This window comes from Phyllostomus discolor, chromosome 15, assembly GCF_004126475.2.
Source record: "Phyllostomus discolor isolate MPI-MPIP mPhyDis1 chromosome 15, mPhyDis1.pri.v3, whole genome shotgun sequence".
NCBI lineage: Eukaryota > Metazoa > Chordata > Mammalia > Chiroptera > Phyllostomidae > Phyllostomus > Phyllostomus discolor.
This window is the reverse complement of record NC_040917.2, coordinates 11,303,461-11,316,371: the sequence shown is the minus strand read 5'-3', so window position 1 is coordinate 11,316,371 and position 12,911 is coordinate 11,303,461. Positions and strand designations below refer to the sequence as shown.

General features: G+C 42.1%; 1 protein-coding gene across 1 annotated transcript in view; it reads right to left on the bottom strand.

The window, feature by feature from the left end:
- The window catches only part of WDR64 (WD repeat domain 64), a 72,954-nt gene that overhangs the window by 17,736 nt on the left and 42,307 nt on the right, over positions 1 to 12,911 (bottom strand). The window contains exons 14-21 of the mRNA XM_028531381.2: positions 12,302 to 12,477; positions 9,203 to 9,379; positions 8,650 to 8,780; positions 5,775 to 5,876; positions 4,687 to 4,756; positions 3,738 to 3,774; positions 3,054 to 3,193; positions 1,317 to 1,422 (exon numbers count right to left, since the gene is read on the bottom strand). Of these exons, the coding sequence (XP_028387182.1) occupies positions 1,317 to 1,422; positions 3,054 to 3,193; positions 3,738 to 3,774; positions 4,687 to 4,756; positions 5,775 to 5,876; positions 8,650 to 8,780; positions 9,203 to 9,379; positions 12,302 to 12,477 (939 nt within the window). The remainder of the gene's footprint in view (positions 1 to 1,316; positions 1,423 to 3,053; positions 3,194 to 3,737; positions 3,775 to 4,686; positions 4,757 to 5,774; positions 5,877 to 8,649; positions 8,781 to 9,202; positions 9,380 to 12,301; positions 12,478 to 12,911) is intronic.

Below are 12,911 nucleotides of genomic sequence, written 5' to 3'. Positions count from 1 at the left end.
GAACAACATTTTCCTGATTTCAGATTTCTCTACTATTCTGCTACAACCAGAGATGGTGTTATATAAACTATGGAGGCTGGCAGATAAATAAATGTATGATGTCAAGAGTAAGAACATCAGAGTAGAAAAGGATTGGCGGTGGGCAATAAAACCAGATAAAATAAGGGCAAACTTAAATAAATGGTGTAAATCTACAGATATTATTGAATGCAAATACAAATAATTATTTTCTGTAATTTCCAGAAGACTTAAATAATTATTGGCACAAAATGGTTTGTTGTGACTTTCATAAAAAACTTTCGAAATAAAAAATTCCTAAAAGAGAAGATGTAAAATTTAAATATTAATGTAATAGCCCCATCTGAATGCAAATCTCCAGATTACATTAGCAAGTAAGTGGGGAGCGTGCAGAAAAAAAGACAAAGGCAAAGTGGACTAAGCTTTCTGTTTAACTGCACAGATGCTATTTCAGTCTAAATTCCAAAAAATCTGTTAATTTTTTTAGGAAAAATTTAAAGGTAAGCACTAGTAAAATTTAAAACTGTATTTATGGATTCATGTACATTCACTGACACATAATCTGTAAACGCATGGGAGAGAATGAGAGAAATTCACAATTAATTCAAATGACAGAAGAAAGGAAACAGAGAGGAAGCATAAAAAGGAATAATATACATGAAAGAATTAAGGCCAGCTATATTAGTTATAACAATAAAGTCCTCCTTTGAAAACAGTGATTCCTTTCCTTTCTGGTCATGCCACTGCTCCCTTTAACAATCAAGATTAACACAACACAATCCTTTCAAGGTTAAAAATGAAAACTTTACATTCCTCTCAAAATGTAAGGTAAGGGTCGTCCTATACGCAACTTAGAGATGGAAGAAAGAGAATGTCTCACTGCAAGGAAAGAGCTAGGAAGAAAATAAGTTATTTTCGTGGGAGCAGAGGGTGGGCTAGGAAAAAAAAGCAAGGAATAGTAACTAAGATTTTGGGAATAAAAATGTAAGCAGGTGAAAAGATATGCCTCAGCATTAAAACAAAACCAATGTACAGAGTTAAATATTAGTAACTGTAATAAATATTACCAAGTTGAATCTAGAAAGTAGAAAATAAAACAAGGAAAATAGGCTTACTTTTCACATCATTCCTTGTTCTATTTATTCAGCAAGCCATCCACCACCCTCTCAGCACTCTCTCACATTCGAACAACCCTCTTATTCTTTTGTATCAACATGTGTCTCCCATTTTCCTATGCCCCTTGTTATATCTTGTAGGCTAGGAGCCCCTCGGCTGACCACGTGAGGGCAGCGACTTACCGACGTTGCTAGTGAGTAGAACCCTGGTGCAGGAATCAGTGCACAGTGACGTCAGAGAAACGGCGGAGTGTCTGGTCAAGGGCAGCACGTCCTTCAGCAGTCTTCCCTGCATGAGGCAGAGTAATAAATTCTATAAACTATTCACACCAGCTACTGCAGGTGAGCTCCTCTAACAAATTATCTCGACTACTGAAACATGGTTCTAGTTGTGATGAAGTAATCTGAAACTATTCATAGGAACTTACTTTTTTTTTTAAAGATTTTATTTATTTATTTTCAGAGAGGAAAGGGAGGGAGAAAGAGAGAGAGAGAGAAACATCAATGTGCGGTTGCTGGGGGTCATGGCCTGCAACCCAGGCATGTACCCTGACTGGGAATCGAACCTGCGACACTTTGGTTCGCAGCCCGCGCTCAATCCACTAAGCTACACCAGCCAGGGCGGAACTTACTTTTTTGAAATTAGATATTCACAAAGGTGTAGACACCTATGAATGATAAGCATCTACACTCTCTTATAGGTCATTTCTACACTTGGGGGTTGTTTGTACTTCTCACGACTCTTTCATGCAATTCCTCTGACCAACTATATATTCTCTTAAACATTCTTTTCAGGTTTGAGTGTATCTCACTTGTGTTAAACAGGGATATTGTATTTGCTTTTTTAGAAATACCTATTTTTGAATGTTGGCGCAAGATTACAGACTGTAAGAGATTCAAATTCAGAAGATCAGTTTTCAGCGCTTAGCGTGTCAACATCGGGGAGAACTCCCACACTCATTGCCTCGCTTAGGGAATAAACGTCCAAACCCAAGAAGACAGAATTTGAATCTGCCACTGGTTTCCTGAGATTTGCTTGGATATAATCATTTTTCCTCCTAATTCTCTCACTCACTTATTTCTCTATCAGGAAAAAAAGGCATCGCTCCAATACTAAGATGTTCTTGGGCAAAGTTATCGGTACGCTAGTTTGTGTTTTCACACCAAGAGTTCCCCCTAACAAGCTGGGATCCGTGGCCTTGGAGGTTTTATCCAGCAGGGCGAGACTGCCCTTTGTGTTTGGATTCTGCTATATGCTACACAGAACAGTAGCTGTTTCGGGGGGCTTCTTTCTCGAGAGGAGCCTTACCAGTGGTACCCTCTTTCTTGCCTCTTTGTCTTCCCTGTGATCATGACCCACCTGCTCAGCATCCTCCCTCCCATCAGCTCCTGTGGCCGGCTCAAACTCCACCTGCCTTCCACCCCCGGCCACTTGTAACAAAAGCTTCTAGTACAATGGAAGTTATGTTTTCCACTGTAAAATGTCTAAGGACACCAACTAAAATGTAATAACTGCTAATAGTTTGTAAACTACTGGATAACTAATAGTTTGTAAATTTATGGATACTCAACATTTCAGTATTCTTCTTTTACAACAATCGAAACTTTACAGCATTGAAATTAATACACAATAAAATATTTAGCAGCATGTACTCCTAGTTCAATCTAAAGAAAAGAAAGATGTGAAATAGTTAACTTTGCAGTGTTGACAATTTGATCTCTTGAGTTACAAAACTGGCCTATTTTAAAGTTTGAGTGGCATTTTCAGGGAGCCATCTGCAGAACCAGCAGTTTGGCTAGAAGGTTAAAAAACCCTAAAATTGGATGCTCTGTGGAACCCTAGAAGGCTAAGGTTCACTTAACGATCCTCCTCATCTCCCCCACCCTCTGCTATCCCAGGTACATGATGGGCCTCCTCACCTCCATCGTCCACAAGCGCAGGTGCCCATCCTGGTGAGCGGTGACCAGGAGTGGTGGCTTAGACTCTGGGACACAGGTGCCTCCAGGATGTCTTTTGTCCGCTGACTTTTGCTCTCCCACTGTGACATCTGTTTGCTCACCTGTTGGGAAATGACTGAGCTACCCTGGTGTGCCGTACTCGGAATTTCAAATTCTATAGACTGCGAAAGAGGAGGCAGGCAGGAACTACCCAAAAAGACACATTCTTTCCCTAGAATTTTTTCTTTTTTCACCCTGGAGAATTTCAGTCAGGGCAGAGAACAGCACAAGCATTAACAAGTGGAATCCTATCCCACCAGAAAAACCTAAAGAACTAATTTTTGGTCTTATTGAAAGCCTCTGTATCGTACATAACAGCTTAAACTACGTAAACAACCAGTTTAAGTCTTAGTATCTAGTATAAGATTTAGGAAAGTGGCGGGAGATTAAGAGGCTCAGTAATATTTTGGATTTCTAAAATCTAGAATTAGTATTTAAAAAGGTACCATCATAATGAAAATGCTACCTCTTAGGAGCTGAATCCTAAATCTCCTCAACATTTAGTCACAGGAAAAATAAATATTCATTAAGTTTATTCTATCACCTAAACTCCCTATTGCCAAGGAATCGTTTTGTCATAAGAAAGACAGGAGATTTTATACTGACCTTTAGACTCACTGTCATGTATGCTCTGCTTGCTTCCCTGAATTGCGGGAGAGAAAGGAGATATTTCTATAACATTGTACGCAAATGAAATACTGGATCAGCAGATTCTTCAGGTATTTCACACATCTCTAAGCACGAAAGTTAGTTTTGGAGTCATTCTTTGAAAACTGTATTGCAGAGTTTTCCATGTGCATAAATTGGGCATCTGTAAGACATTTTCCTAGTGGCTTAGATATAGCGTTGTAGGAGTGATTAAAAGCCTGATGCCTGCCACATTCTTGGGGCATATTAGTTCAAATTCTATTAACAGTCATGCAAGTTAGGCTTATTATATGTACTTCTTACTGATGAAGAAATGGAAACTCGGAGAGGAAGTACTTTCTGTAAAGCTAATCAGATAAATGAAACATTTGGATTCAAGTTCAAGCCCGACTCTTACATCCTTACAAGTTTATTCTTCCCACCATGCTAGTGGTTTTAAAACCATGCTCGCCGTGAAAACGTCCCTTCAAACAAAATCCTAATTCGAAGCATAATGTGTAAAAATATGTAAAGATGGAACTGAACACCCAATTTGAAAACCCCACATTACATTGTGTAGTCTCTTCCCTGATGTAGAAAGTGTGTCATACTTTTGAGCAAAAGGGTTGGTGTAAAGTTACTGCACAAACATAAAAGTAGAATATGTAATTTATTTTATTCATGATTAGGTATTGATTCTTTGCAGATACGAAAGCCTTCACAAGCAGAAAAAAAAAGGCGAAAACAGTTTAGGCATTTCTTCCTAAGGAAATGGAAACTGAAGTTTTTACACAAACACTTACACACAGAGGATTATTCTTCACCTTTACCTTCCCTCCAAGGAAGGGCTCAAATGCAACACATTGCTGTTTGGGACCAATGACATGGGGTGCAACACGAAGACGTACTCTCCCTGTCCCTTGCTTACCTTGCTGCTCTGGGGCCCCTTACTGGATCCGCGCTGGGACGAGGAGCACAGGGAATCCTGACTCAGTCGCCTACACGAAGAGGGAGGAAGCCCAGTGAGGAGAGGCCGAGGCAGTCTGTCATACTCAAAGCGTGCTCTGCTCCGCATTCCTTTCAATGGATTCTTTCTTTCATCCTCTGCAGGCGCTGAACCACTCACTCACTCACTCACTCACAAACAAAGCACGCCCTGTATGCCCTGTATCTTGCATAACGAGTGCTCATCTGTCTGGTGTTAGTGGAGACGGTTGGGGAACCTCAGGAGCTAAGGTTGGCTGCTGCCTGGTCTGGGAACTGAAAGTTGGTCCTGTCTCGCGGCTGAGGCTGGATGTGGTGCCGGAGGCTCTGACACCTATGTGGTGGGAGTGTGCTGGTGATGTTGGTGGGGGTCCGAGTACCCCGGCGACTTCTGCCCTGCAGCGTCCAGTTCTGGCCTCGCCCTGACGGTGCCGAGCTCTGCTCGGATGGGCGGAGATGTGCACTGGGGTTCTGGTGCAAGCAGATCCAGAACGAGTCCTCAAAATATTCTCAGAATAAGGACATGTTCAGCCAAGGAGTAGAGAAGGTACTATATCCTGGTTCACGACTGGGTGACCCCAAACTAGCACAGAGGTGTGTTTATCACGGCCTCTTGGCAGGAAATCAGAGCTCTCATGCAAATATGAAGAGAAAAAATGCTTTTTCTTAGATGTATAAATAATGGCCTGCTCTCTCAGACATGGGTGATGGTTGCTCAGTTTCAGGGGACATCCAACGAAACCTGCTGCCATATGATTTGTCCTGTCGGCTTTGCATCTGCTTCACACCTGTGCTCACAGAGTTTGATGTTCGCTGCAAGTATGGCCAAGGGAGTGTTGCCCTCTTTGCTACTGCTGGGACAGGGGCTGTGGGATGGACAGAGTGCAGGAAATGGCATCTCCACACAACAAGCTAGACCCTTGGGGACCACCCACTCCAAGAGGCAGTGCCAGCGAAGAAGGCTAAAACGAAATAGTCTACTCAATTTGTCTCTCCTTAATTGTATCTCTTGATTGGTAAGCACAAAGTTACCTCGCACATTCAGGGGTCCGGAAGAGGAACAGTATGTCATTAATTCGAAGGCGTTTGGGGTCCAAGTCAGGATCTACTGTGAGGCAATCTTCAGGTCTGTATCTGCAAAAAGCATACATGTACGTGATAGATACTTACAAATCAGGTCATGTACATTACTGACATTGCATATCCCAGGCAGAGCTAACGAACTCCTAAAATGCCGATGGCATTGAACATGCAGGGAAACCCTAGAGGTGCAGAGTGTGAACATATCTTTCTTAAGGCTGTATATAACAACGTGATCATTTAGTATTCAAATGTCTTTTAACTCAACTAGTCTAGTCTTCCTAGTTATGTAGGTAAGAGAGAGGACTTATATAAACTCCCAGAAGTTTCATACAGTTTAAAGAATAGAATTGTACCCTTGGAATAGGTCGAGTGACAAATTTGGATCAAGTATGGTTACTGCCATCAGGAATCTTAGAATTGAGGGGAGAAGACAATCAGGTGATTCGGGGATTGTGCTATCCTTGTTACGTGAGCCTCCCGCTGACCCAGATTCCAAAGCACCGAACACCTTCCTAGGCAGTTTCCTGGGAGGAGAGTGGTAATCCCTAATCACCTGCACTGGTGCTTCAGGCTGAGCTCTTAAAGCCACACTTAGTATTCCTCACAGCAAACAGAACTCATAGCAAAGTGTTCCTTTGCCTTTAGTGGAAGTTGCCTCTGCTGATTAGACTTGATGAATGATGAAGGAGTCTCTTGGGGGAGAACCAAAGAGGAACTTGTGGGCCCTGGCCAATGTGGCTCAGTGGACTGAGTACTGGCCTGTGAACCAAAGAGTCACCAGTTCGATTCCAAGGCAGAGCACATGCATGGATTAGAGACCAGGTCCCCAGTAGGGGGTGTGTGAGAGGCAACCACACATTGATGTTTTTCTTCTTTTCTTTCTCCCTCCCTTCTGAGGAGCTTGTGAGCTTGATGACTTGCTGAGCTCAAAGTTTGTACATTTTTCGACTCTGCAGATTAGCTGAATGATGAAATGGACTATTAATTAGCAAGAACAATTTCTAGTTTTGTCCCCAAAGAGTTTTGACCAGGAAGAGCTATTTCTCCTGACTGATGAAGGATCTTAGGCAAAGTTTGAGGTAGATCATCTCCACCATGAATACTGATGCCCTCTTTAATGTTTGAGCCGTTTAAGCTGGGTCTAAATGACATTAGTCATTTCTGTGCTAAGTTACGTGTTTTTTGCAAAATACTCCAAGGATTCTATATCAATTGGTTTTACACAATCATCTTTTTCTCAGAAGGGGACACTCTGTGTGACCCTCTAAGGCCAGTTATCTTCTCTGACTAGGTGTTGTCTTTGCACGCATCCCTGGGCAAAATGCCCAGCGCTCCATCGAGGGGGATCTCGGCCTTTAAATTGGACACACCCTCAGGGCAGCTCCCCCTCTTTAGGCTGTGGCATCAGGACCCCAGTCTCTGCCTCATCGGTCCATCTGGTCTCCCTTGGTGGTGAGTCATACACAGTCGACACTTACAGTGTAAGAGTGGCATTAATAAAAGGGTGACACACTGTGCAGCACATATTCAAGTGACAAGCACAGAGTCTGTGAGAAAACCCCAAGTGTGAGGGCAGAAGGGCAGGAACAGGAGGATGGCCGGAATCCCAGGGGCAGGGGCCAAGAGAACATGGGCTGTGGTCCAGACAAAGGGTCTGCAGAAACAACTACTTCAACTAAAAGGTTCCACGGAGAATAAATCCAGGGTCTAAACAAGGAAGATGCATGTCCTGTCAAAAGTTGGTGGAAAGTATAGACTCAGACTTAGATTGGAAGGGGCACGGAGACCAGGTAGACCAGTAGTATGTAACACACTATAAACAGAGAGCAGAGATTTCCTTTGTATGTTCTTCTTTTCCCTTGTCCTCTCCCACTCTTTCCCCCTCCTTTATACCTGTTCCCTTCCTCCAATTGCTTAGATATACTTGGTTTTATTACTATTCATTACTATTCATATACTTGGTTTCGTTACTCCTCAAGGTTCTTTCTTGCCCACCTTGTACCTCAGAGTACAATATTACAAACTCCTTTGTCATAGGGTGTTCACATGTGGCCCCTGCTTTCTAGCCCAACTGCACAACAGTGGATTGCTCATTATTTGCAATCCATTCACAGCAAATAATACAATGTGATATTATGTCCTTTACAACCAATGGCAGAACATTTAGAAATGGATGGCAGGGAGAGGATGATAAAGTTTCTGGCCATAGTACAGAGAAAATCTGATTGGTTGGGATTTAGAATCGCGTAAGCCACACCCTTGTTAGCACAGATCTGTAATGAATTAGCTGTGTTGGGGTGATGAACGAGAAGGAAAATCCATCTAGAATGCCTCTCGTCATCTGACTATGGTGACTTGGTAGACGGTGGTGTCACTGGGAATATATAGGAAGGGGAGTTTTGGGGGGAAGGAGTAGACAGGGGCAATGTTTGGGGCATGCCAGGCTTTAAGGGTCCTGGTAGTTGCCAGATGTGTATGTGTGAATCTCTGGGGAGATTCACGTTTACAATGAGTATGCATTTTAAGTGTTTGTTGAGGTTACAAATTTGGACAAGATCACATGTGAAAGCAGACACTAAAGTGAGAGGGGTGAAAGTTTGACAGCTTAAGAAGGCAAATCCCAAAGGCTCACCTTATTTATATGATTCTGGGATTTAGACACTTAGAACATACTCTCCTCATGCTCATAACTCCAGGGAACCTACCTTGAGACTCTTGACCATTTTCACTTATTGCTTTTGCTTGTTTGTCTGTTTTAGCATTGCATGTTACTTGGGCTCTTCTGCAGTTCAACTTACATTATTTCAGGAAAGATGCAACTTACAGTTCTTTGACAGTGGATGTCACAAAGTTCCATAAGATGATCACACCATTTAAGGTTCCAGCAGCTATCAAATTATATCCTTCTATTTGCAGTAAGTCAATACAGTTCACTTGGGTACAAGCCACAGGGCTCTGAAGAAGGAAGGAAGGTGACTCACACACCGTTCTGGACACACAGTCACATAGATGCTATGTGTGCACTTGGTTACTCAAGAATTAACCTAAAGGGTCTTACTATGACTTTTCAAAAAATGTATTGAAGTGTAGTTGGCATACAGTAGTATATTTATTTCAGTAGTATAACACAGCAATTCGAAATGTATATGCTTACCACGTGATCCCTGCAAGTCTGAAAACCATCTGCTGTGCAAAGTTATTATGGGGTTATTGATGACATTCCCTGTGCTGTGTGTGACATCCCCACGGCTTGCTTGTCTTGTAGTTGAAGCTAAGTAATGTAGTCCAGCGAAGTTCATCATGATATTTTCTGTATTTTTGTGTTTATCTATAGTATTCCACACTAGAAAGGAAGCAAATCCAGAAACAGAACTTACATTAGCACGTGGAGAAGAGGTTTCCGTGGCTGCCAATGTCACATCCGGGAAAGGAATGGCCACATTCCTCTCTTTCCCAGATGACTTCAGATGCACAACGTGATTAACCCCTTGTAGGACAGGTGTGACGTCGGGCAGCTCCCACACCACCATGAGACAGATATCACCGTCTTTGCCCTGTAACAGAAGTCCAGTGAGTACCTGACACACTCAACTATTTGCTTTTGAGCTGTTGTAAGGATATAGAGAAAAATAGAGCATATCACGATGTACCTACCACCTGTTTTTATCCAGTAGTAAGCTCTATCCATCCTGCCCTAACATAATTCCTCTTTCTTCTTCCCTCTCCAGAGGGAACTAGTAATCTAAATATGGTGTTAGTTATGAAAGTTTTAATATTTTTATATAAACAAATACATATATTCTACATAAACATGTCTGGTACACATGCATACTGCTTCCAAGCTTTTAACTTTTTTATAAATGCTATCGAATTGTACAGATTCTTCTTCAACTTCCTTGCTTCTTAAACTTATATTTTTGAGATTTATACAAGTTATTACATGGAGCTCTAGTTCATTTAAACTGCTTTGTAGTATTGCATAAATATACTACAATTTATTTTTTCTCTTAGTGATGGATGTTCAGGTTGTTTTCAATTTTTTGCTGCTTTAAAAATTTTTTAAAATTGTTTTTATTGTCACCCCAGGACATGCTCATTGATCTTGGAGAGAGGAGGGAGGGAGGGAGAGAGGGAGAGAAACATCAATATGAAAGAGAAACACTGATCAGTTGCCTCTCATATGTGCCCCGACTAGGGACCGAACCTGCAACCTGGGTATGAGCCCTGACCAGGAATCAAACCTGAAGTCTTTTGGTTAAGGGGATGATGCTCCAACCAGCTGAGTTACACCATCCAGGGCTTTTGCTGTTGCTTTTATGGACAATTGCTATAGTTTCTTTTAGAACAATGCCTTGGGGAGAATTATGAAGTTGTAAGGTGTGCGCATCATCAACTTTACTAGACATTACCAAGTGACTCTTCCAGGGAGTGTTACCCACTTCCTCTCCCACCAGGACTAGAGAACAGTTCTTTCTTCACATTCTTGCCAACGCTTGGTTTTACTTAATGTAATTTTTCAGCCTATCTGATGGGTTTGAAGTGGGACATTTCAAAATTGCTTTTAAAGTTAATTATATTCATCACATTTTCTGAATTAGGGAGCTGAACTTTTGCATGTGTGTGTTTGTGAGACATTTGGGTTTTCTGACCTGTCCCTTGTCCATTTTAACCTGGGGTTACTGGTTTTTATTTTGGATTTGTGGGATTTCTTAAGCTACTCTTGTTCCTAATCTTTTTTTATTACCTGGGGGTACAGTGAGTAGTCTTTCCATACCATGTGACTTGTTTTTCACTTTTTAAAAAAGAAAAGTGATTATTTTTAATGTGAACATAGCAAAGCTATTTTGTGGTATCCCGTGCATGAAAATGTCATAGCTCTCCATATTTTCATCTTGTTGTTTTTTTTAATGTCCTTTACTTTATTCCCCCACAAAACTCTTGCATATTTTTATTGAATTCATCTTAGATGCCTCATATTTTTCTCTGCTATTATAATATAATCATTTATTCTACCTTCTAGTTGGTTATTATCGATGCCATGCTATTGATTTTTGAATTGTGAGTTTTTAGATGGGGATAAAGCCACATTTTTTTTTAATGAAAGGTGTTCAACTTCTTTTTTTTAAAATATTTTATTTATTTATTTTTAGAGAGGGAAGGGAGGGAGAAAGAGAGAGAGAGAAACATCAATGTGCGGTTGCTGGGGGCCATGGCCTGCAACCCAGGCATGTGCCCTGACTGGGAATGGAACCTGCAACATTTTGGTTCGCAGCCTGCACTCAATCCACTGAGCTACGCCAGCCAGGGCTAAAGCCACATTTTTAAGGCTGAATGTAGCCATGGTCAAGTGGAGAGGATATCAGGCTGAGTGTGAAGACAACACATTTCTAGCCTCGGATCTAGTGAGAGACTGAGGAAAGCTTACATTTTGGGGGCCTTATTTTCCTTGTTTGTAAAATGAGGACTTCAGCTGCTTGTGAAAAGACCAGGCAGTTGCACAAGCTCGTTTCTGAGACTTGAGAAAATAAAGTCAAGAATGTTAAGTGCAGAGGAGACATTACCTTTCCAGCCATTACGGACTGGTGTGTAGTCACTAAAAAGAAGTACAAAACACGCATGGGCATGCGGCCTCAGGGCACGATGCACACTAGCCATCGTCCCGGGCGACTGACTGTGGCGACAGAGGCCATGTTTGCCTGTTTGTCGGTTTGCTTAGTGAGGCTGAGGGTCTGGAAAGAGAGAGGTCTGGTGCTTCTTCCCTTGGCTCCACTCCCAGCTCCGACTCTGGGAATGAACTACATTCCTGCCACATACTTGACTGTTGTGTACCCTACAAGAGATTTCTTGTGTTTCTTTAGGGGAAGAGTGTGCTCCATTAAGGAAGTTTTTCACTTCTTTCTTCCAGCAGGAAGGCCATCAATAATCATTTTCATCTATCCCAGATTTTTTTCCCTCTGATCTTAGCTTTCAGAAGGGGAATGATGATGATGATGATGATGATGATAAGTAGTAATAATGAGTCCTTGAGTTCTAGGCTAGGACAGATTCACTCAGTAATCAGAATAGCTGATCTAGCCTTCATTTGAAACATGAAGAAGGCATTCTTAGGTTGCAACGGACTCACAGGAAAAATAAATTAGCCTACCTCAAACATCCCAGCACAGCCCCAAGCAGACTGAATCACCAACCTTAACGTAAACAAAGCAATTTTGGTAACAATCTAAAAAAGTGGCTTGAGCATCCCTGAATGCAACAGGGACTCTAAGGCACAGAGAGGAACGGCCACTCTCTCTTCTTTCGTGCTCTGTGCTTGGACCTGGGCAAGGTTACTTAGCAGCATCCTAGGAAGGTAGTGGGGAAATGCCATCCTTAGCTGGCTGGCAAGAGAGGAGTTCCGTGAGGGAATTATCCACTGACTGAGCTGATTTTCCCCAGAAGGGCAGGGAGAGTACCAAGGGCAATGTGGCATTGCAAACCTGGATCATTTTGATCTTCCCACTGCGCTCCAAGGCGAGGAGGAAGGACTGTTGTTTTTCCGGTGTTTTCAGAAAAATCAGGCGTTTCACGTAGTGCTCCTCCTCCACCCAGTCCTTCCCTTTGGGCAGCGCTTTCATCTCCTGCCCGCTGTCGAAGTCCCAGACTTTAACCGTTCCTGCGCACACACGGGAAAGACTTGGTGGTTCAAACGGATTTATAGAAAGCTTGGCTTTCATCTCAGTGAAAATGGATCTAGTTGAACGCTTTCTGCCAACAATTTATCCCCTATTTATTTCCTGCCGACATGTGAATATCCCTGACCTTGCTGTACACAAAATATTATTTCTGTATGCCTCGATTTGTCGCAGGATGATACAAACTAAACAGGACTGAGCCATACCTTGAAACTGGGACAGTTGTTCAGGCTCGCTTGTCTGAGCTTTCTGTCTTAAATGGATCTTTTCTGCTTTTATTCTCCCAGTGCTTTCCAGTTTGCCAAACAACCCCCAGTATCTCCCAGTTATTATTAATAGTAAATATCATCACTGCAATAAGGTCATGATTTGGAAGGTGCCGACATGTCTTAGGACTTTAGTTCTCATTGGGTAA